The 25,184-nt window shown below is 46.7% G+C and overlaps 1 protein-coding gene across 1 annotated transcript; it reads left to right on the top strand.

The window, feature by feature from the left end:
• Positions 1-13,321: 13,321 nt before the first annotated feature.
• On the top strand, positions 13,322-20,763 carry NCR2 (natural cytotoxicity triggering receptor 2). Its single transcript, XM_086705937.1, is given in 8 exon segments — positions 13,322-13,616; positions 13,763-14,104; positions 18,703-18,762; positions 19,380-19,509; positions 19,617-19,729; positions 20,306-20,381; positions 20,383-20,419; positions 20,421-20,763. Coding segments are annotated over 8 exon segments (969 nt in total). The 5' UTR covers positions 13,322-13,525; the 3' UTR covers positions 20,541-20,763.
• The last annotated feature ends 4,421 nt before the right edge of the window (positions 20,764-25,184 follow it).

Genomic DNA, 25,184 nt, shown 5'->3' on the forward strand with positions numbered 1-25,184 from the left:
GTTTCCACAGGTGTTGATTATCCATTACATGGATGATATTCTTTTTGCTGCAGAAATGCCTACACAGGTAGAAGATCTTTATCAGGCCGCTAGATTATTGTTACCCAAATATGGCCTAATAATAGCAGAGGAAAAGGTGCAACCCCAAGATCCCTTCCTTTATCTTGGTGCAAAAATTCATAAGGCAACCACCATTCCCCAAGATACTTTGCCGAGATACTTTGAAAACTTTAAATGCTTTCCAGAAGTTACTAGGAAATACAAATTGGTTGCGACCTGCTTTGGGAATCTCGACTTATACCTTATCATCTTTTCCTAACATTAGCCAGTGATCCCAACCTTAACAGCCCTAGGGGCCTCACAGAGGCAGAAGCTGAATTATAATGGATTGAAAATCATATACAGCTCACTCGTATTCGACTTAATGTTCCTCTTCAATTATTGACTTTTCTTGCTCCACATTCTCCAACTGCAGTCTTATGGCAGGATGGGGGAATCATCGAATGGCGGTTTTTACCAAATAAGGACACTAAAATTCTTACCATTATAGCTGGATAAAATTGGGAATATAATTTGGAGAGGCCGATCCCGATTACGTGTGCTTAATGGTGGTGATCCCTCCTCTATGGTTATTCCCTTATCGTATCAACAAATTGATATGGCTTACCAAACTAATATACAATGGCAAATAGCTTTATCTGATTACGCAGGGAAATTAGACAATCACTATCCAAGGGACAAAATTTTGTCATTTCTCAAGGTTACATCGTGGATTTGGCCAAAGATAATTCGAGACCGGCCTTTAGCAGATGATGACACATATTTTACAGATGGAAATGGTCATGGTAGAGCTTCTATACACAGTCCTATCTCTAAGGCCTGGCAGACACCCTATACATCTACCCAAAAGGCTGAGTTAGCAGCTGTTATAGAATCGTTGCATCTTGTACCTGCCTCCCTCAATGTTGTGACAGATTCACAATATGTGTGGCTCACAGTCCTAAATATTGAAACTGCACATGTTGTTCCACGAAATGAATCACATCATCTGTTTTTGCATTTACAAGAATTAATATGACATAGGCAACACCCTTTATGTATCACTCATATTCACAGTCATTCTAACCTTCCTGGCCCATTAGCCTTTGAAAATTCCATTGCGGATGACTTTTTACAAGGCACCTTACAGATGACACAACAGGAGCATATGCTTCACCATACTAATGCTCGAGGACTGGCCCATAGACACGCTGTAACACATGCTCAGTCAAAAGACATCGTTAGTGCCTGTCCTTCTTGCGAGCCCCTCACTGTGGCTCCATACACCTCCAGACTGAATCCTTGTGGACTCCAGGCAAATGAACTTTGGCAATCTGATGTTACCCATATTCCTGCATTTGGTAAGCTCTCTTAAGTGCATGTTACTGTGGATACCTTCTCCAGATATATGTGGGCCACAACAGGTACCAGAGAAAAGGTTATACACGTTATTGCTCATTTCCTTAAAACCTTTGCAATTCTAGGTATCCCACATCGCATTAAAACTGATAATGGCCCTGTGTATATATCTTATAAGGTACCCCGCTTCTTTGCAGCCCAACAAATTTCTCATCTTACTGGCAATCCCTATAACCTTCAAGGTCAAGGGATCATAGAACTGACTTATCAGGTGCTTAGAAACGTGTTAATTAAACAAAAAGGGGGAGAAGAAGAAGGACTTAGACCTACACCACGGGAACAATTACATCGTGCCTTATATACTTTAAATTTCTTGGACATACGAGGACCCCATACATGTTCTGCTGCTGAGGTACACTGGCACAGGCAAAATGTCACCCCTGTTCATCAGCCGGTATATTGGAAAGATGAGAAGGGACATTGAGAAAAGGGAGAGGTTGTTGTGTGGGGCAGAGGGTGTGCTTATGTCTCTACAAATCAAGGCTACCAGTGGTTACCCAGTCACGGCTTGAAACCCAGGCATGAGCCAATCCAAGCAACCTCAGTTCAACATGACCTCACCAGTCGAAGAGTTTCGCAGAATCTCCATCCAGAATTGGATGTGCCCAATGCACCATGCCCTCTCCCAAGGTGCACTAGGACTGCTCAACCTCCTACTTGGGGACAAGTTAAGAGGTTGACGCATGATGCTGAAAAAATATTGATGCACACTCGCAGCCCGCAACTCATCACTCGCGGCCATCACTACTACAGTAAGTGCTGCTAACTATGCTTACTGGGCTTATATCCCTCATCCACCTCTCAGTCAGGGTGTAAACTGGTATGACTCCCCATGCCAATATATACAAACGACATTGAATGGACATCTGGGCCATTTGACAGCAGAGGACCACATAGGCCAAATGAAGAAGGTACTGTTACGGATAATTATCCTATAGGGATTGAAGGTCCTCCTATATGTTTTGGTTATGGGAAACACTGCCTCAAAAGTAAGCCTCAAGTATGGCTATCTATTATTAAAAATGTGACCCACCACAAACATATTTTCTTGCTATCAGCCCATTCTCTCATTGGCTCCAATCTTACAATTAATGACACTCCTCCAATGCTTCCGTCTTGTGCTACTCGTACATTGTCAGAATGGGATGGATGGGATCCCAGTCATTGATTGGAGCCCTATGGGCTCAGCTCACCTTAAAAATTCGTTACAAAATCTACGATGGTGTGTTCATAATCATACTGTCAGCACCACTGCCAATGACTCAATCGTTTGGCACAGTGGGGGATTTTCTGAGCCCAGTCCTCATTTACAACAAGGACCGTTACAAAAGCATATATGGAAATTAACTGCTGCCCTCCACCCTTTACATCCCTGGAAGGGCACATATTATAACAACAGTTCCAGCAATATTTCTACTTTGCCCTTCATGGTTCCAGTACATACGGGCTTGTACCCAGTACATACGGGCTTGTGTCCATTTGCCATATGCCCTACTGACAGGACAGATAGTTTGGAATGATTCTGAGGCCCTTATAACTTATATTAATTGCTCATTATACACCCGTCTTAACAATTCTATACCCTTCAATATGTCATCCGAAAGCTTATATTTACTTACAGCACACACTGGCCTGTGGCTGCCGGTTCACATGTCTCGACCACGGCAACATTCTCCAGAAATGCATCTGATGGACCACGCGCTACGGCTCTTCATAGATCCCGATGGTTTGCTGGAATGCTTGTTGCAGCTATTATAAACATTATGGCTGTGACTGCCACCGCAGCTACTGCGGCTGTCTCGTTGCACCAATCTGTGCAGGCAGTTACGATTGCACAACGATGGCATGAGAAATCACGCCGATTTTGGAAGACACAGCGGGATATTGACAGTAGACTGTCCAGTGAGATTGCAGGCCTACAACAGGCTGTGATATTGCTGGGGGATCAATTAGTGAGCCTACAAACACAAAAAATCATTAAAATGTGATTGGGACACTACATCAATATGTGTAACCCCATTACCATTTAATAACACTAAATTTCCATGGAATGATGTTACGAGGCACTTGCTCGGGCAATCTAATGTGTCCAGGGACACTCAACATCTGCAAGCAGAGAGATATGAGACTTTCAAAACAAATCTGGACATGTTATCCAGTTCTTAGATATTAGAAAGTATATCAGATGGATTGAGAAAATTAAACCCTGTAGAGCATATTAAGATTTTTAGTCTCTATTGCTAGTCTGTTTGTATTAATAGGCAGTGTATTTATCCGTGCATGTGCAGTCTGGTGCCGGGGACAACGAGCCTGTCAACGGACCAACTCACAGCTCAGGTTATACAATGTCCTCCTACAGTCATTGTATACAAACAAAAAGGAGGAGATGTTGGAGAACAAGAAGCCGGAGGCACCATAAGAATGTCCTGAAGGGAAGGGACGGAGCAGCAAGGAACTGAAAGCACTTTCATTCCCAGGACAGAAGGCCGCTGGACTGCTTGTTCTCTCCAGAAGGACATCATACGGGCACCAGGCCTGGGGTAAGAATGTTTTGTCTGGTGCCAGACGTACTCATGACCCAGTATGGAATAAATACCCTGCAGGCGCATGGCCTGTCAAGATGCCAAATACTATGTTGTATGTGCTTGCTGTTATCAGACAAATGGCAAAAATAAAAAAGGCTTGAGCCAGGAGACTCCTGGACAGTCTTAGCCCCCTGCTCTGTGATTCTCTCGTCACCGTACCCTTAGGCCCTGTCTCTCTACGGGGACTCAGTTTCCCTGGCTATAAAACAAGAAAATTGCACCTTCTGTCCCATCAAGTCTATGAGGTCAATAGCTCTGGTAAACTTCTAAAGCCTTTCCCTGGGTGATTTTTCCCTGGGTTTTCCTGCCTGGGGCCCCTCTGGTCTGGGGTCCCTACAGAGGTTTCTAGCAGTCCAGAAGAATGTTCAGGGCCAAATGTCTGAGTTGAATGGGTCTGAGTTTCTTGTTTCCCAACCCCTCCCACCACTCCCAGCCCCCCAACACACACACACACACACACACACACACACACACACACACACACACGGTCAGGCTGATCAATCCTCCCATACTTCCGAAAGCTCAGCTTTAATTCTGTGTCCTCCAGGGCCAGGTACAGGACTTGCAGGTAAGACCCTGCATGGTGGGAGTCTGGTGGGTGACTTTTGTTATCTTTTAGGTAGAAGGAGAAGGCAAGGATTCCAGACACTGAAAAAGGTCTGGTGGGTTTGGTGACAAAGGATATCATGTATTTGAAAGCCCTTATAACTTTCCAGTTTGACACAAACTTGGGACAGATATGAAACTCTAGCACCATTGATTCAAGTGTGATATTTATCCAAGTTTTACAATATCGTACAATAGAGGAAAACGCAAGTTCTTTGAGGGGTTTTTCTTAATTATAGAATTTTTCCATTTTTTTTTCCATCTTGACCATGATAACGGTTTGTTTTTATTTTGTTTAAGGTTTTATTTATTTTTGAGAGAGACAAGAGCACAAGCGGAGAAGGGACAGAGAGAGAAGGAGACACAGAATCAGAAGCAGGCTCCAAGGTCTGAGCTGTCAGCACAGAGCCTGACTCTGTGAGTTCAAGCCTTGAACTCACGAACCATGAGATCATGACCTGAGCTGAAGTCGGACGCTTAACCTACTGAGCCACCCAGGTGCCCCATCATGAGAATGGTTTTAAAACATGTGTGTGAGGCACCCTGAGCAGTCATTTAAAGAAATGAGCCTGCCCTTACTTTGATCTGAGCAAGCACACAACTTTCTTGTCAGTGAAACCGTTAAGACAGGTCTGGGGCAGAGAGAATAAGGGCCTGTCTTTTGGTGTGGTTAGCTTCGTACCAGGTCAGGCTTTCTCCTCTTTTCTTCCTCTTTTTCCCTCCTCATGCTGCCATCTGCTAGGGTGTGAGGTCCCCTCTGGTCCGGGCTCCGGGGGCCAGCACTGTCACCACCGGCTGTCACTGGCCTCACCCAGCCACAGGACTCCACCAGGCCGCTGCATAGGAAAAATCCCCTCTGATCCCGGTCTGTTATCTTTTATACATATTGTCGAATGTAGTATGCTAATATTTTGCTCAGATATGCGTGATTATGAGAGATATTGGTCGGCCATTTTCCTATCCTCTAATTCCTTTCTCTTATCGGGGTAATTCTGGCCTTATGAAATAAGTTGGGATGTGTTGTCTATTTTCTTAAAGAGTTTAAATTTCATAGTGTGTCTTAAAGATTTGTGGCATTTTGTCTTGCTAAATAACTAATTCCTCAGCCTCTCTTGGAGCTAGAGGCCCAGAGGCTCTCACTGGCAAATTCTATCAAATTTTTCTATGTCTGAAATAGTTCCTGTTGTTATAATAGATTATTATTTATTTTAAATGTTTAATTCAGTATTGACTGTATTATGATTTTTGGCACAGTGCTTACTCTTAACTATGACCTTATTATTATTTGTTTACTTGTATGTTAATTTCTTCTCTCTTTTCTGCCTTCCCCGTCCTGCTAAACACCCTTCTCTGAATATAGGCTGCATGACTGCAAGCTGTATCAGTCTATTCCCTGTGTCTGAAATGGTAGGCTCTCAGTAAATATTTGTTGAATGTAGGTGTGAATGAACAAATAAACGCTGAGAGAGTCTTCACTTGACCAAATGTTAAGCTCCTGAACCTTCTCCTAGGCCCATCCTTGTAAAATCTAGTTTTGTTTTAATGTCTATTTATTTATTTTGAGGTGGGGGGGAAGAGGGGCAGAGAGAGAGGCAGAGAGAGAATTCCAAGCAGACTCTGCACTGTCAGCACAGAGCCCAACGTGGGGCTCAAGCTCATGAACTGTGAGATCATGACCTGAGCCGAGATCAAGCGTCGGACACTTAACCTGCTGAGCCACCCAGGCTCCCCATAAAGTGCAGTTTTAGCGAGAATCCTGCTCTTTCCACACTGTTCTACACTCCTTCTAAAGCTCAACATTGATTCTGTGTCCTCCAGGGCCCAGGTACAGGACATGTAGCCCACCTTGCCGTTGAAGACCCTGCATGGATATCCTTGACATCTGATAGAGTTCCTCCCCCTCCATCACCGCTGTGATCTCTGGTCACCCCAGCGTGTCCTCAGCAAAGAATCCTGTCAGGTCAAGTCTGTTTAGCCAGAACCTCCCATCCCCCATTACTCTTGGTGTTTTCTCTCAAAAATGTTCCATGCACTGACCCCCACCTGCTCCCTGGCTGTAAATCCCCAGCAGCCCGGGCTGTATTCAGAATTGAGGCTGTACTGAGGTCTCTTTTCTCCTACTGCCACAGTTCCTAAATAAAATCGGTTTTTTTACCACTTGACTGCCCAGCTCTGGTTTTTCTTTGACAACTCTCCTTGTGTTCTTATGGGTTTTCAGCTAACATCCTTGAGTTTTTCAGGGAGATAACTACACAACCAGCCAACAATGGTGACTTGGCCTCTTATTTTAAGTTTATATTTTCCATTTTATTTTCCTATGTAATTATAGTTGCTGGTACTTCAGAAACATGTTAAACAATACTTTTGACATTGAGCATTTTTATCTTGATTCCAACCTTTAATGTGACTCCTCACTAGTGTGATTTTAGCTGATTAATTCAATAACTCATTTATTTGTTAAGAAAGCAATTTCCTATGCATACAATAGTAAAAAGATTTGTCTAGAATGGATGTTGAATTTTACCAAATGCCTTTCTCCCATTGATCAATATCTTCGTATCATTTTCTCCTTTGATTTACTAAAAAAGAATCAAGCATTGATCTAACTTTGATAGCCAGACACACTTGTATTCACATAATACAAGATATTTAGTCATGATATATTATTCTTTCCATATACTTGTGTTTTTAATTTGCCATATATGTGTGTGTGTATGTATGTGTGTATATATGTGTGTGTGTGTGTGTGTGTGTGTGTGTGTGTGTGTGTGTGTATAAATTTGGGCCTTTTTTCTTTTTTGGTCAAGTTTTTGTAAGAATTTAAACTTTTTTTTATCTTGTCATAATCTGCCAGGAAGCATTTCATCTTTTTGCTTCTTTGTAACAGCTCAGATGTGATGAGCACTGTCTGTCTCTTGAAAGTATCTTGGGACTTACCCCTAAATCAGCACGTAGACTGATTTGTAGGTGGATTTTTTAACACCCATACAAGTATCATCCATGGTGAATTGTCAGCTGATGATTTTAAATCTTGACCTAATTATAACTCATATTTTCATCTTAAAAAATTCATTTCTGGAAGGCAGAAGAAATGGTCCCAAAGATACATTTACTTCCTCATCGCCAAAATCTATGAGTATTGTCCTTATCTATGGCCAAAGGTGTGAGTAAATTAAGGGTCTTGAAAATGGCCTTTACCCTGGATTCTCTTGTGGGTCCTGAATGCAGTCACCTGCCTCCTTATAGGAGAAAGGCAGAGGGGGTTAGACAGAGTCTCACACAGAGAAATCAAAGTGATTACAGAGGCAGATATCAAAATGATGGGGCCACAGGCGCAGGAATGCAGACAGCCACCAGCAGCTGAAAGAAACAAGGAAGGATCTTCCCTAGAACTTCTAGAGAGAGAGTGTGGCCCTAACAACACCTTGATGCTGGACTTGGGGTCTCCATTTCTGTTAAGTAACCCAGTTTGTGGTGATTTGTTACCGTGGCCCTAGGAAATGAAAGGTCTTCCAATCAGGATTTTTACATTTTTAATTTTGCAATTAAAGAATTACATTCATTCATTCATTCATTCATTCATATGTTTTCTAATACATTTCATATTTGTGATTTCAACCAATTTATCACTCCTAAGGGAACATAGAAGTATTTCCTTTTAAAAATCTTTTTCCAGCAGCCTATTTATTCATTTCATTTTAGTTCAAATTTTTTCTTTCTGGATGGACAGTCTTGTTTTTCACTATAAGTTTATGTTATCTATTTTATATGTATACATACTTAAATATAAATATGTTCTTATAAAATATTTAACATTATATGCATTTTAAATTTACACTAACTGGGGCGCCTGGATGGCGCAGTCGGTTAAGCGTCCGACTTCAGCCAGGTCACGATCTCGCGGTCCGTGAGTTCGAGCCCCGCGTCGGGCTCTGGGCTGATGGCTCGGAGCCTGGAGCCTGTTTCCGATTCTGTGTCTCCCTCGCTCTCTGCCCCTCCCCCGTTCATGCTCTGTCTCTCTCTGTCCCAAAAATAAATAAACGTTGAAAAAAAAATGTTTAAATTTACACTAATTGCACTGATGTAAATTTCTGATTTATGTTACAACTAAATACATAACAAATCATAAATGTATAATCAAATTATTAGAAATAATAGATTATTATTTTAGCCAGACAGAAGATCTACATACGAAAATTAATTGCACATGTATTCACAAAAAATAAGCAATTATAAAATATGATTTTATACTGACATTGTTTGTGGTCATCTTTATCACCAGGATGCCATAATTAGGGAAATTCCTCTTTCTATGGATTTGTCTCACCACCATTTATTAGTCCTTTTATTTTTTTATTTTTTTTAATGTTTACTTATTTTTGAGAGAGAGAGCCTGTGAGTGGTGGAGGGACAGACAGAGAGAGGGACAGATGATCTGAGGTGGGTTCTGCAGTGACAGCAGTGAGCCCGATGCAGGGCTCGAACTCACAAACTGAGAGACCATGGCCAGAGCCAAAGTCGAACACTCAATCAAGTGAGCCACCCAGGTGCCCCTAACCACCACCATTTGTTGGTCCTTAAAAAAAATTAACAATCAACAGAAGTGCCTGGGTGGCTCAGTCCATCGAGCATCCAACTTCAGCTCAGGTCACGATCTCACGGCTCATGAGTTCCAGCCTCACATCGGACACTCTGCTGTCAGCACAGAGCCTGCTTCGGATCCTCTGTCCTTTCTCTCTGCACCTCCCTTGCTCGCTCTCTCAAAAATAAACATTAAAAAAATTAACTGTCGGGGCACCTGGGTGGTTCAGTTGGTTAAGCGTCTGACTTCAGCTCAGGTCATGATCTCTCAATCTGTGAGTTCGAGCCCCACATTGGGCTCTGTGCTGACAGCTCAGAGCCTGGAGCCTGCTTCAGATTCTGTGTCTCCCCTCTCTCTCTGCCTCTCCCCGGCTCGCACTCTGTCTCTCTCTCTCTCTCAAAAATAAATAAACATGAAAAAAAATTTTTAACAAAATAATAAAATAAGGTAACTAATAACTTCACAGAAAGTAAAAAGCTGTACCACAAAGGAAATGTAATCATTATAAACTACATGACTGGGCTCTGAAAAATATATGTACATGGTCAGAAAATATAAAATCTAAAAATTAATTCTATCGGTAACTCTATTTGACTACTGGGAGAATAAAGGTGAGGGAAGGGACCGACAGGAGCATGATGGGAAAGAGAGGATCCCTCATTCTTCCACAGGGCACATTTCATGTATACTACCTACCCCTGTCTAATAGAGAAATATCAGTAACAGGGTAAATATGAAAAATACTTCAAAATGACTCCCTAAGGGAACACCTGGGTAGCTCAGTCAGTTGAGCATCTGACTTTGGCTCAGGTCATGACCTCGTGGCTTGTGAGTTCAAGCCTCACATCAGGCTCTCTGCTGTCAGCACGGAGCCCACTTGGGATCCTCTGTCCCCCTCTTTGCCCCTCCCTCCCCACGTTCCCTCAAAAATAAATAAGACATTTAATTAATTAATTAATTAACTAAAAAACAAAGTTCTCTCTAGGAAGAAAAGGATTGGGGTGTAGACTGTTGGGGCATAAAACTGATGCATTGTTATTAATATGAGTTTATAAACCTACAATTTTTAGAGCTACAAGTTTGGAAGATATGTATGTGCATTCTTTTGATGAATTTTCAAAACAAAATAATACTGCAACAGCCACTGTGCCCGGTTTCTGTGCCTAGATGTAGAACTGAGTCACGATGACTTCTTTTTCAAAATGGATTTTAATTAATCCGCCCACACTGTCTTTCAGAAAGGTGGTATCAGTATGTTTGCCCAGCAGAATAGGTGATTGTTTTTTCCCTAAAATTCCCCCAACCCTGGTTGTCATCATTGCTCTTAACTTTTGTCACTCTGAGGAGAAGAGTAGTTTGGCACTTGTCTTAACAATGTCCTCTTTGAATAGATTTTCCTTAACGTGGTTCATTTGTATTTCTTCTGTAAGGAAGTACTTGCTCATAACCTCACTCCTTTTTTCTATTGAAATATTCATTTTCTCTTATTATTTAAAAAACTTTTTTTATATGAACTCGAATAACCCTGTATCTGCCAATTAGGAAGGAAACCTTAACTCAGAGTTGTGATTTGCCTTTAAATGTTATTTGCCATATCTTTTTATAATGTCCAAGTATTAATTTGTATATAGGATGACCCAGCATTTTTCCCTATATCGTTTCTGGCATTGGGGCCATGATTAGCAAGTTCTACTCTAGGGGGGCCTGGCTGGCTCAGTCACTTAAGCATCTGACTCTTGCTTTCGGCTCAGGTCGTGATCTCATAGTTTATGAGTTCAAGCCCCGCACCAGGCTCTATGCTGACAGCGTGGAGCCTGCTTGGGATGCTCTCTCTTCCTCTCTCTCTGCCCCTCCCCTGCTTGCTCTCTCTGTCTGTCTCTCTCTCTCAAAAAATAAAATTTTAAAAAATATATTTAAAAGAAGAACGTTCTACTCTAAATGACATAACTTTTATTTTTATTTCCTTTTAGAAGTTTGCTATACTGCTATTTGATGTCTATATATAGAGAGACATCGAATTATATATTAAATATATATATAATTAAAAGTCAAGGAAACATGATATTGTGAATGTTGATTACTAATGATGGCAGACATTCATTAATACCATGTAACAGGCACTTCTATAAATAGAAGGGCTTAATCATTTATTCCCAGAATAATCATATCAGTGATCCATTGTTAACTGTTTAAGAAAGGAAAAAACTGAGACTTTTAGAGCTTTAGAAGTTTCCTCAAAAACTTCCCTTGGGCACCACGGACCCATGTTGACTCGGCAGAGAACAGCTCAGAGCCAACCCCAAACTGGAGGCACCTAGACATAATGGTATGTGGGCAAAGAGTGATCTTGGGGGACTGCAAGGAGGAGGCGTCCCTTCCCAGGGGTCAGCAGTGACCAGACAAAGGGGACACTGGTGTGGGAACCAGTGGCTGCACACCCTCACACAAGTTGACACACATCTACGCCCGCCGGGGCCAGAGCCTCCTTCCTCCCCCTCAAAAGGGTGCCCTCCACCCCCGCATTTTGTCTGTAATTAGGTTAAGAGAGGAAACACTGAACCCAGCTGAACGCCAGGAAACGAACTGCCAGGAGCTTGCCTCTGCAAGGGTGTACGCTTTGGTTTCCTGCCCTGTCCCCAGGCCAGACTTCAACAGAAAGTCCCCGTCAGAAGTCAGGAAGCTGGTCTGGTTACATCTTTACAACGTCACGTGACTTTGAGCAGGTCAGACTGACCCATCTGGGCCTCAGTTTCCCCACGTGGGGGGGAAACAAAGCACACCTCCCTGCCAAGCCCACTGTGGAATTAGGAGAAAGCACACACGAACACCCTAGGTGCGCTGATGGGTGCAAACAGGTAGTGGGCATTGTCTTGAGCAGTCCTTTCGGTGCCACAACCCCATCCTGCTTTTCCCTGGTCGTTTCTAGGAAAGAGAGTCAGGTGCCTCCCAAGCCCGTCCTCTTTCTGCCCCTTCACCCTTATCCTCAGTCTCTGCCCCCTCTCACTGCAGGAGCAGGGCTCTGCGCCCAGGCAGAGAGGAGAGCAGGAGTGGGGGGTGGGGTGCAGGGGAGCAGGGGACTTGGAATTAACACCCTCAATACATTCAAATTCCCTCTTCAGGCATGAGCTCTGAGTAGAGTTCCCTGGTGGTCGCATGTGGAGTTACATGTTAGCACAGGGCTGTGGGTCCTGATCTCTCTCTCTCTCTCTCTCTCTCTCTCGATCCCTTCTTTCTCCCAACATTTGTATGTTTCATATAAAACCTCTTTGTAAACTGCATCATTTTTAAAGCTTATTTATTTATTTTGAGAGAGAGAGAGAGAGAGAGAGCGAGAGTGCATGGAAGGGGCAAAAAGGAAGGGAGAGAGAACCCTCTCTCTCAGCACAGACCCTGAGGCAGGGGCTCAGACTCACGAACCGTGAGATCGTGACCTGAGCCGAAATCAAGAGTCCGATGCTTAATTGACTAAGCCACCCAGGCGCCCGCGTCATTTTTTAAAAGTCATTCCCTAAAGATGCTGGAGCCCTGCATCTATCTACGCATCAATGACACAAACAGCGCTCTAGTGCCCACAAGCAGGAGTCGAGGATTCACAGGAGACTGGTGGTCCAGGCTCCTGTGTTCCATCCCCCATTGACCCGTCCCTCCACCCAGCCGGGCTCTCTTTGCCCCCAGCTCCACTCTCCCTTCCTTTGCCAGGGACTCTCCCTATACTTTCTTACCCCTCCCCTCTCCCCTCCAGCACCCACAAAGCCTCCCAGGGAGGAAACATGTCAGTGACCCACCAGGCAGGACCGGGCTTGAAGTTTCTGACGACTCCCAGGGCCAGTGGGGTTTAGTGGAGTCTTGCACAGACCTCCAAGTGCCCCTGAGCTGGTCACCCACCTTCAGCGTGGCTCGCCCTGAAGAGAGGGGCAAAGCCAGGGTCTTGCGAAGAAGAGGCAGTGCACAGAGGGAGGAGAGTGGACAGCCCGTGACCGCAGCTTCCTCCTGGCTGTCCCAGCTCCTCCCCCAAGGGCAGGCCCTGAGGGGGAAGGGGCAGTGGGGCACAGAGGAGAGAAGCAGCCTCTCTGGACACCCAGGAGCTGTGCGCCACATAGGGCTGTTCCCTCCTGGTCCGGATTTACAACTGCCACCGTTGGCCTCCGCTTGCCTGTGGCGGACAGGTCAGCGCTCCCTGGGTCTCCCACTCCCCGAGCTGCCCTTGGCCTTTCTCATTTTATCTATCTCGGAGGTGCTGGGAAAGCTGAGGAGAATCAGACCAGCTCCAGGTTCCCTCTCCCCAGCGTCCCCCATGTCCCCTGCCACCAGCACAAGAAGAAACGGCCACATGGTCCAGAGAGCCCCGCTCCCACCCCTGCTGCTCCTGTCACTGTTGATCCCAGGTGAGGAGGAAGGCGAGAGCCTGGGGAGGAGAGGCGAGGGTGATACAGGGACTACAGGACCGTGGGCTCCGGAGCAAGTGCTCTGGGCCCGGGGCTGCTGGAGGAGCAGTTCCTGGTGTGGCCCTGACCTGCTGCCTCCTCTCCAGGCTCGTGGGCTGTGCCAGAGGCACAGCCACTTCACCGAGTGGCGGGGCAGACGCTTTCTGTGACATGCCAGTACCCCCCCAAGGGCTGGCCCTACGAGAGGAAGAGCTGGTGTAAGGAGCTATCGGCGTTCAAGTGCACCAGGTTAATCACCAGCTCCGGTCCCCGCAGGCTGGCTCAGGCCTCTCGATTCTCAATCTGGGACAACCCTAGCACCGGCCTCTTCATTGTCACCATGACTGGGCTGAAGGAGGAAGATTCAGGACACTACTGGTGTAGAATTTACCATGCTTCTGACAACTCTGTCTCTAAGTCCATAAGGTTCTATCTGACGGTGTCTCCAGGTAAGCCTCTTCCTAGGGGTCCCCTGGCTCCCTTTGGGTGCCTCCTAGTTTCTTAGTCATGAAGCCAGGCTGCCCCCCCCCCCATTCAGATCTCCTGGGAAGGTTGTTGGGAACAGGTGTCCCAGGGACTTGAATACATCTACACACACACACACACACACACACACACACACACCCCTCACTCACTGTCTTGATGATTTACAAACCTCGTCAAAGGTGCCCAAACAGGTCATGGGAGCATTCTGACCCTGAGCTCATATGACCTGGCCACAGGGGAGCCCGAGACTGCCTGGCATTCTTAGAGAAGGCACCTGTACCTGGCACATAGTAGGTGTTCAGTAAATGTGTGGCCCTGGCCACAAACCACCCCCCGCCCCACCATATTGGTATCACATTGGTCTGTCTATTCTTCCTGGCCCAGATCAGGGGTCAGCAAACTCTGGTCTGAAAGCTAAGGATGATTTTTAAATGGTCGGGGGGGAAAAGTCGAAGAAAAATAATATTTTGTGTCACACAAAAATTACAGGAAATTCAAATGTCAGTGTCCACAAATAAAGGGTTTTTTGGAACACAGCCATGCCCATATGTTTATATATGATTTAAGGCCATTTTCATGCTACAGGAGCAGCTGTTCCAACAGAGACCATATGGCCCACAAGCCTAAAGTAGTTCCTCTCTGGCCCTTTACAAACAAGTTGGCCAACATGAGTCTGAATCAGAGCTTCTCAAAGCATCTGTGGTTGCAACGGACTGAATGTTTGTGGCCTCCACAAAGTCATGGGTTGAAATCCTAACCTACAATGTGATGGTATTTGGAGGTGGGGCCTCTGGGAGGTGATGAGGTCATGAGGGTGGGGCCCCTAGGAGTGGAATTAGTGCCCTTACCAAAGAGATCTCCAGCAAGCTCTCTCCTCCTCTTTCTGCCATGTAAAATGATAGCCTGCAGAGGGAACTCTCCAGAACCCCACCACACTGGTACCCTGACCTCAGACTCCCAGCTTCCAGGGTAAGAAATAAATTTCTGTTGTTTCCAAACCACCCAGGCTGTGACACTTTGTTATGGCAGCCCAAGTCTTGTTAAGACAGTGGTGGGGACCTTTTCAAAACATCTCCAATCCATCAATGACTATCTTCCGGTAAAACACAATAAAAATGAATTACTAGAAAAATTAAACCAGAGAAAAACACACACATACAAAGCACAAGCCCAAAATGCTGATTTGATTTTACAGACATAAAATTACTTTTCAACAAAGACAATCAGAACAAACATAAGGGGGAAAAAAGTTCAGTTATAAAAACGGTTCCCATTGATTATTGAAAGTATGCATGTGGGTGATGGATGTTGTTGTTAACATTATAGCTGAAATCCAAGAAGGAATTCTAAATCAATTCCTACAAGCTCAATATTTTTATTTTTAATTTTTACAAAAGGAAGCGAGCGATGCTGTATTTTCAAAATGCATCCTCGATCCTTCATCAGGGGCTAGTTCCAAAATTTTATTTTATAGAGTTCTGTTTACATTTGAAATACCTTTTGATGAAAAAATGGTCTCTGGTTCTATGAATTTCCTATCATGTATCTTCTTTGGACAGACAATAAAATGCAAAACATTCCATCAAACTATCCAGGTTTCTCTACAAGCACTTTTGCAGACAAGATCACCTATTTTGCTGATAATTGTTACCGAATTAAGAACATGTCATGAAAGTTTATAGAAACTATCCTTCTAAGCCTCTTTTGGCGCTTATATCTCATTTGCCGTTGAAAAATATGTTGCGTCCTTCCCTGGCACGGAATAGCCTCAAAGCTGTGATATAACCAAGCCTGACCATGTGATTCCCATCTTTAAAAAGTTAGTACTGACCTGGTTTCTATCTTGCCAAGATAGTAGGAGTCCTTTTCGTAGCTCAAACATTCTCAACAGAACTGTCACCCTCAGTAATGAATCAGTGCAACCTGGCATACAATAACAACTCTGAGGGGTTTCCACATGATCACATAATAAAGAGAACGATTTCAAATTCAACGCGTTCATCTTTATGTAATTCACGATTTTTCCCACTTTGGTAGGCACGCGTGCAGCTCAGCTGATATTTTCTCAGAGCAAGAATTTGAAGGAGGTGGTGCACTGGCTTACACTCTGGTGCAAGGCTCCTTCATCTGAAGGACTGCTCCCGCGTGTTTTCCTGTCACATAGCAGCTATCAGAACATACTCGGACGTGAAACTGGAGCCCCAAACCACTGGTCATTAATAAAATCCTTCATAGTTCTATTCAGCTCAGGGCTAGTTGTGTTTTTGACAATGAAACGAAATGATACAGAGGAATACCTTCCTATCATCATGTTCAAATTGCACGTAGTCTAAAAAGAATAACTATGTTTGCGATGTGCGTGCATTTTGCTCAAGTTGCCGTGAAAAACACCTTGCTAACTTTACTTGTCCCAGGAGTTGGTCTTCCTCCTCATTAGCCAATTCCTGAGTATGTTGAGCTAATGTGTCAATAAAGTGATATTTAATTTCCCTTCTTTGCCACAGACTAGCTCAACAAGGTAGAGCAGACATCTCTGTTACAGTCTTTCAATGATGTTTTGACACCTGTTGGTAGACATTTTGTCTTAGCAACACAAAGCGTTACTTTATAAGAAGCCCACAGAACTCTAGAGTTACTAGGTGAAATACTGACTGCTTTGAAGAAAGTTGTAATTCAGGACTCTTTTAAAAACAAATAGCTCATTTTGAACTTGTGGTTTAATGTTTTGTAAATGTCACTTGCTTTCATGATGTACTTGTTCCTTAGCCTCTTCACTGAACCTCAACAATGAACTCAGTGGGTTTGAGTGCCTCACCATTCATTAGAACTACAAACCTCATGCTATTTATGAGTGCCATAGTTTCCTGTTGCTGTCATCACAAATTTCCACAAATGTAGTGGCTTAAAACCACACGAATTTATGACTTCACGGTTCTATAGATCGAGAGTCCGGCATGGGTCTCACTGGGCTAAAATCAAGGTATCAGCAGCAGGCTGTATTCCTTTCTGGAGGCTCTTAGAATCTACTTCTTACGCATTCGGGTCTTGGACAGAATTCAGTTCCTTGTAGCTATAAGATCAGAGTCCCATTTTCTCACAGGCTGCATAACTGAGAGCTTTCCCAGCTTCTAGCCGCTTCCACACATTCCTTGGCTTGTGGCCCCCTTCCTCTGTCTTTAAAGCCAGAAGCCGTTTTCAAGCTGCACTGCTCTCTGACTACAGCTGGGAAACATTCTCTGCTCTTAAATACTAATCATTAGCTCAGGTTCGCCCAGAATATCTCTCCACTTCAAGGTCCTTAACCTTAATCACATCTGCAAATCCCCTCTGGCCATGTGGGGTGACACTCACGGGCTCCTGAGATTAGGAAGTGGACAGGGTTCTGCTTTACCACAGTGAAGGATTCCATGTTCAGACATAACCAATGCAAACCCTTTGGAATGATCTGAGAAGGAAAAGCATCTTTGGAATTAATTCTGCTATCACCATTTGGTTTATTATTACTGCTACATCCCGAAAAGATGGGGCTTTTCTTGACACAATGCTCAGTGACTTTGTTTTGCTCTCTGTTAATTTAGTACTAGAATTAACTAATCACTACTCTACATTAGCTAATCATGTTAAACTCTAATTTAAAAGAAAAAATGGATAGGGGCACCTGAGTGGCTCAGTCGGTTGAGCTTCTGACTTCAGCTCAGGTCATGATCTCATGGGTCGTGGGTTCGAGCCCCCGATCGGGCTCGTCAGCCCGCCAGAATGGATCCCACTTTGGATCCTCTGTCTCTCTCTCTCTCTGCCCCTCCCCTGATTGTGCTCTCCCCAAAATAAGTAAATATTTTTAAAAATAAATTCATAACGGAAAGATTGAAAATGTCAATGATTATAAAAATTTATAAAAATAACTTTTTCAGGTCTTGATACACTTTTGGGTTATAGTCGAGCAACGAACCTTCGCAGCCTGCCCCATGTGTTACTCTCCGTGACAGTTTGCCAGTACCTAAACTGATTGACATCCTGTTCCACCAGACCGGTTTACTAATCACATGCTTGGACCTTGAGGCAATGTCAGATTGATAAATTCCAAGATCCTTACTCCTGATTTCTATATTTACCTTGTGCAGGCAGGTTATAAATAATTTGTGGACCAGCATCCACCCACAGATCACACACTGTAGCTCAGGACTAGAATTTTCCCTGAGTGTCATGAGAACCTCTTCTAGGTTGGGCACACGGGTTGCTCCCAGTAGTCACTCTGGGCAGCCTCAGAGAGAGTGCCCTTGTGGGACAGGGTCATGGCCACATGTCCATTGACCTGGGACTCTCTCCAGGGAAGCCCCTGGGCCATGGGATGTCCCAACATCAGGTACCCTCTCCCCCATGCCTCTCCCAGCCCTTCCCTCAGCTGTTCCCTTCATGGATCCTGGGTGGATGGGTATATAGACCTAGCTGAGGACACTGAGAGTCCCCATTTCCTGTCACAGCATTGGGGCTGACAGCACTAGTTTCCCTTCTGGGCCTCACCCATCCCCAGTAGTCATTATTCTCTCTTCATCCTTAATAGCCCCCATCACCTTTCCAGAGATGGCCCCCCACCAGCCTCCATCAAGAGCTCTGAGCACTGGTAGGTCTGGGGTCTTACTGGGAAGGCAGGGCAGTGGAAGTAGGGGACAGGGAGCTCGCAAAAGTTTCAGAATCAAGAGGGGGGCCCATAAAATGTACTTACCCAGATCATTGAGGCAGTGGGGTCTGCAGAGGGACCCAGAGTTCTGCGGCAGAACCAGGAAGGACAGGGGTGGGAAAGCAGTCTGAAAGTTCCCCGGGGAGGAGCCCCTTCCCCCTAATAGCGCCAGAAGTATGAGAATGGGAAGGGATGTCAGAGATGAGAGCCACTTAAAGACAGTGACTGTTTCCCCACTTGGGGAGGCTTGGAGCTAGACAGTGCCCTTCCAAACGTGTAGACATGCTTGGAGAGAAGCCCCGGCCTCCTGACTCCCATTCCAGTGCTCTTCCTGGAGCCAAGAACACCTCCACAGGCACTGAAGAGAGCCTAAACCACAGATCTGTCTAGTCTTAAGCCATGGGACTTCATAGCCCAGTCCCGACCCCAGAATTGGTTTTTTCCCAGGCTCTGAGCTTCTGTTCCCAGTTCAGCCCAGGTCCCCGTTCCAGCTTTCCTGCCAGCTAGAACAGATGTGCTGTCCCTCCAGCTAACTCAGATTCCTTTTCTTTCTCTGACAGCTTCCGCCTCCACGCAGGCCACCCGGGCTTCCCGTGACCTGATCTCATCACAGACCCAGAGCTGTGTGTCCTCCACTGGAAGAACCAGAGAGGCCCCCAGGACTTCCTCTGCCATCACTGCCCCTTCACAGTGAGTTCAAGGGTGGGACCCTCACGCACACGGCCCTGGCTCAGGGACCCACGGCAGAGAGCTGCCACCCCAACCGGCTCCCCTCCCCTCTGTTTTCTGTTCTCCAGGCAACAAAACTGCACCCTCCACTGTCACCCTGCAGCCCCGGGCGCTCTGGTCTCCGTGCTCTGTGGACTCCTTCTGGCCAAGAGCGTGGTGTTGTCAGCCCTGCTTGTCTGGTGAGTGGGTTTGGGTTGGGCTTGGGAGAGAATGAAGCAGGGAGGGGCTTCCGTCCCTGGACAGATGGTCAGACAGGGAATCAGCCAGTGAACACAGAGGCAAGAAAAATGATCCCCAGCAGGGCTGTCCAAATTAGACCCTCACTGACTGCCTGCTCACCACAGGATCACCTTTGTCTTTGCAAAACTCAGATGCTTTGTCCACATGTTTCCGCCTGTTTTCTCCTCCCCTCTTCTCCTCCTCCTTTCCTTCCCCTACCCCTCTCCCCCTCTGATTCAGTATCACTGACCTGTCCAACCAGGAAATCCCTCCCACTGCCTGCCCTTCCAGGAATGCCTGCCCAAACCCAGGGCACAGCCCCTTCCCAAGCGGTGACAGAGGGAGGGTATGCACAGGAGGGAGGGTCACGTCCAAGGAGAAGGGGATGCACAAGGCAAAGGTAGGTGGGGCTGAGGGACAGGTGTGGGGACAGGGACGCATCAGGCAGAGCGCAGGCTTGCTGAAGGGGGGACAGCCTGTGGGGAGAGGGCAACAGGCTCAAAGAGTGGGTTTGAGTCACTTCCTGTATTTCTTCGCCCCTCCCATGTTAGGGCCTTAAGGAGTCGACACGCGCAACACAGAGGGAGGTCTCTGATGCACCCAGCTCGGTCCAGACTCCAGACCTCAGGGCCCAAGAAGGATGGCCAGTATCCCCCAGGCTCCCCAGGGGCGCCTCCCTGACCTCTGAACCCTTCGCTCCTTGCAAAGAAAAGGCGGAAGTCCCCCAGAACTTGATCCAACACCCTTGGCTACACCCCTCACTCCAGTGTTGAGGATTTCTCAGCCTGGCCTCCTCCCAAGGTCCAGGCCCATGGCTTGCTCACACACAGCTGGCATCTGGGCCAGCACCATCCAGGGATGGGAGCCAAAGACCAGTGCAGTGGCTGTCCACCAAACTGGAGCCACCACGGCGGGCCACTCTGACCCCACCATCTTCTCCCCTAGGCCTCCCCCTCATCCTCCTGCTCCCTGCCTCCTCCTCCTCCTCCTCTTGTCCTTCCCCCTCTTCCTCCTCCCCTCCTCCTCTCCTTCCCCCTCCTCTCCCTCCTCCTCCTCCTCCTCCTCCTCCCCTTCCCCCCCATCTGTGACCCCACAGCTCAGCCAGGATCCCAGGTCACCCCCAGCATTTCTCTCTCCATCCCTGTTTGCTCAGCCACACTCTGCCAACCTGTTCTGCTTCTCTCTGTGGCTTCTGCCTCTTCCTCCTCTTCCTCCCCCTTTGCAAATCCTCAACACCTGGCACCTGTACCCAGGCCACTCTTTCAGTCACCTAACTGGCGTCCTGCCTTTGGTCTCCACCTCCTAGATTGTTCCCCCTTATCCGTCCTTTCTCAATAACACCTCTGTGCATTTTTACTGCACAGGAGGTGGGGGCCTCTGCTCTGCCAAGTTCAGCCACCCTAGTCACCATCACCACATCACTATGTACCACGCTTACTGCCCTTGAAACCACCAAGATGGCCACAGGCTCTGGAGAGGAGTCGCCCCCCTTGTCCTGCACAAGCTGAGTGGGAGGCTCCACAGTGGGGACCACCCTGGTCTGACCCGAGGCACTGCCCCTCATAGGACTGCTGTGTCTCTGACACTTACTATCTCGGTGTCGGACTTCCCAGACTGAGCCTCTAAATTTATCTTTTCTCTCCTGTCCTTCCTCTATTTTTCTTTATTCCTACTTTCTGGGAAAGTTTCTCAAGGTTGCATTCCGGTTCTTCTATTCAAAGGTTTACCGTTTATGCTCTCACACCTTAAAATGTCTAAAGAGTCTATTTGTGCTCCGAATGTTCCTTTACAACATGCGTGTTTGCTTTGGTGACGCCATTTTTTCTCGGGCAGTGTTAAAGTTTTACCTTTTGAGGGTTGTGGTGTTTTATTTTTTTAAGCCTTGTCTGTTTTCTGTTTCCCCCAAATACCTTTTTCTATCTTTCGTTTTCTCCTTTCGTTGACCGCTGTCTTTCCTCAGAACTTTCTGGAAGCCTCTGCTGCTTCTTGGCAGAGCACCGGTATTTAAAAGCTTGGAGGCCCTGTGTGTGTTACAGAGATTTGTGGACTCTACGTTGATTTGGCAAGGGTGTTGTTACGGTCTGTTATGTGCCCCCCTCCATTTATATGTTCAAATCCCAACTCCCAAGGTGATGAGGGAGGAGCCCTCACAAATGGGATTCTGCCCTTACAAAGCTCCCTGGCTCCTTCTACTCTGTGACGACGCGGTGAGGGGACAGCCCTATAGGAACCAGGAAGGTCTCACCAGACACACAATCTGCCAGCAACTTGGCCTCGGACTTTCCAGCCTCCAGAACTGTGAGGAATAAGAGCTGCTGACGCCCCTCGGTCCGTGGCATTTTTGTCTCAGCCACTAAGCGGACTAAGACAAGCACCGCTTCGTTTTTTTCTGACAGCTCAGTGTCTCCAAAAAGGTGCTTTGAACTGTCCTCCTGGGGATATAAGCCTGGTTCTAGGCACCAGCTGTGGCAAAGCAGCTTCCGTTTTCACTCACTCGGGCCGCAGGTGGAACACAGTGTCCTTCTCCAAGGTGCCTGGTGCCCTGGGAGGGCGTCTCTGTGACAGACCCTCGTCAGAGACTAACCTGTGGGTTCTCTGTCGGGTGAGAGAGAGAGAGCGAGGAGGGAGAAAGGATGTGGGCAGCTGACCCACTCACTCTGTCTCACGGGGGGGCAGAGAAGCTAGGAGCCAGACTGCTTCTCAACCCCAGTCCCCAGCTTGTAGTCTGCATCCTGAGGTTCCCCCCGCCTCCGATTCCTAAGGCTTCCTGGGTTTCTAAGGTAAAAAAAAGACTTGCTTCTTATGTCTCCCTCCCCCACGTTTCTCTGGTCCATTAAAGTCGTCCAAATGTTACCCAGCTTTAAGACTTCCATGGAGCTCTCCCTTCATCCTTGAGGATGGATTTATGCAATTCTTGCCCATTTATCACCACTTCCCTCACACAGCTTGCCCATCTCTTCAGCAGGAGCAGAGGGGCCTCAAATTTTCCATCCAATCACCCCTTCCAGCTCCTACCACCCTGGGCAGGAAAGAGCGAGATCCCAGATCTCCACTTGCTCCTGTAAAGACTCCTGGCCTCTTCTCCACCCTCCATCACAGCCAGTGCTGGGACCCCCAGACCTGCGGCTTCATTCCTTCCTTCCCTGCCCACCCTAGTCCCAAAAGCCCGGGGCTCCCTGGTCCACCCTCATCACCCAGGATGGCATCTCAGTAAGACCTTATGAATTCATCAGATGAGCCCCATTTCCCACTCTTCCCCAGATTCGTACATCTTTTTGCTCTGCCCTCTGAAACATGAGCCCTTGTGAGCTCAACCTCTCTGAACATCACCTTCCTACTTTCACGGAAATCTGCGCCCCCTAGGAGAACACTGCTCTCTCTATCATTCTGGCCCACGGTGGCATTTCACTCTCCTTCACCACTAGGCCGGGGCGGGGGAGGGGGTGGTCCTTTTCACTCCTCACTGCCGCTTCCTACCTTTTTATCCTCCCTAAAGCAGCCCCACAATCTGATTTCCTGCCACCGGACTGTACCATAGACTACGTCCATCAGTGTGGCATCTCTATATAATCGGGAGCCTCCTGCTTCTCACCGGTCTTAACCCCTGGCTCACTGTCACTTCCCATGGCTACTGTCACAATGCTTGGTGAGCTGAGGCCCATTTGGACTCATAGATGATCCTTCCAAATCCCTGGCCACCTGGTTCCTGATCTCCTCTCCTGCAATGATCTCGTCCCCTTCTCTGCCTCACCCTCCCATTCAGATGGTCAGCATGAATAGCGGCTCCCTTCCTTGGTTTCAACTCTGAGCACCCACCTGCCAGCCCCCACCTGTCTCTCTAGCTCAAGCCAAACTGATCATGGTGTCTCTTCAACACCACTGGGATCCCTGACCCTCTAGTCCTGCCAGCTCGTCCCTCTCCCTTACCTCACTCATGCCTTCCTTTCCCTTGGATTCCATGGCCTATACTCACAATCACTCTTTGGCACAGAGTTTCCGTTCCTCTTCCCCCTCTGCTGTCATTGAACTCTCCTGGCATACCTCCAGCCCTGGTTGTATCCAGCTTTCCATTTCTCCATCCTGCAGCTTGTCCTAAGGCTGAATGTGGCCGGAGAAAAGCAACTTATCGTGCTGAAGTGTCTCCCTGTAACCACATGGTCTCCACCCTAGGCCTCTATTCCATGCCATCCTCTGGTCCCTCAAACTCCAGTGCCCACTCTTCACCCTCTGCTGGTGTCCTTGCACCCAAACTCACTAAAAACAATGAGGCCTATTTGGTCCCACTGCACCTGTCAATCATCCCCCTTCTTTACCCCAGGCTCACTCTCTTCTCTCTGTTCCCAATGCAGGCCAACCTCTCCACATAAGACCCATCCCATTTTCTCTTGTCTACACAAGAAAATCACTCCAGAAGTTCTTTGCCCTCTCACATGTCACAACAGTCAGAATATAAACGGGCTTAAGGGCGCCTGGGTGGCTCAGTCTGTTAAGCGTCCGACTTCAGCTCAGGTCATGACCTATTGGTCTGTGGGTTCAAGCCCCACATGGGGCTCTGTGCTGACAGCTCAGAGCCTGGAGCCTGCTTCGGATTCTGGGCCTCTCTCTCTCTCTCTCTCTCTGCCCCACCCCTGTGTACATTCTCTCTCTCTCTCTCCCTCTCTCTCTCTCAAAAATAAACATTAAAATTTTTTTAATAATAAAAACAAAATGGGCTATGACATATTTAAAAACCCTCTCTTGACCCCATAGCATCTCTTCCTACTCCTCCACATTCTATTGCCCTTTACAACCCAACCATAAAAGGAGTGGAAACACTCTCAGCCGCCAATATATCTCTTCTTGTTGTCTCTTGAACCCCTTCCAATCGGGCCCTTGTGCCACTCCCTGCAACATCTTGCCACAGTGTCCAGTGACTTCCACATTGCTAACTCCAGAGGCCAGTCCTCAAAACTCATCATATTGGAAAGATGAACTGTGCTGGATGTGACCCACCATACCCCCTTCTTGAAATGCTTTGTTCCCTTGGTTTCCAACAACCAGTAACAAAATCATGTTGTTTGCCTCCCAACTCATTTGATGCTGTGTAATCAGTTACCCAAAAACTCAGTAGCATAAGACTACAAATGACATGTTTATGATCTCAAAGACAGCTCTGGGGGGAGTCAGAAATCTGGGAACATCTTAACTGGGTGCTCCTGATTCAGAATCTCACATGCAGTTGCAGTCAGGACATCGGCGAGAACTGGAGTCATAGGAACACTTGACATCTTGGACCACTTCCAAGATGGCTCACCCAATGGGGATGGCTCACCCACACGGTTGTCAAGATGAGGCCTCAGTTTCCCACCATGTGAGCCTTACTTCATGATGTGGGAGATCACAGAGTGACCGATCCAAGAAAGACTGAGGAGGAAGTC

Source organism: Puma concolor, chromosome B2 (assembly GCF_028749965.1).
Source record: "Puma concolor isolate L17-30 chromosome B2, mPumCon1.1.hap2, whole genome shotgun sequence".
Lineage (NCBI taxonomy): Eukaryota > Metazoa > Chordata > Mammalia > Carnivora > Felidae > Puma > Puma concolor.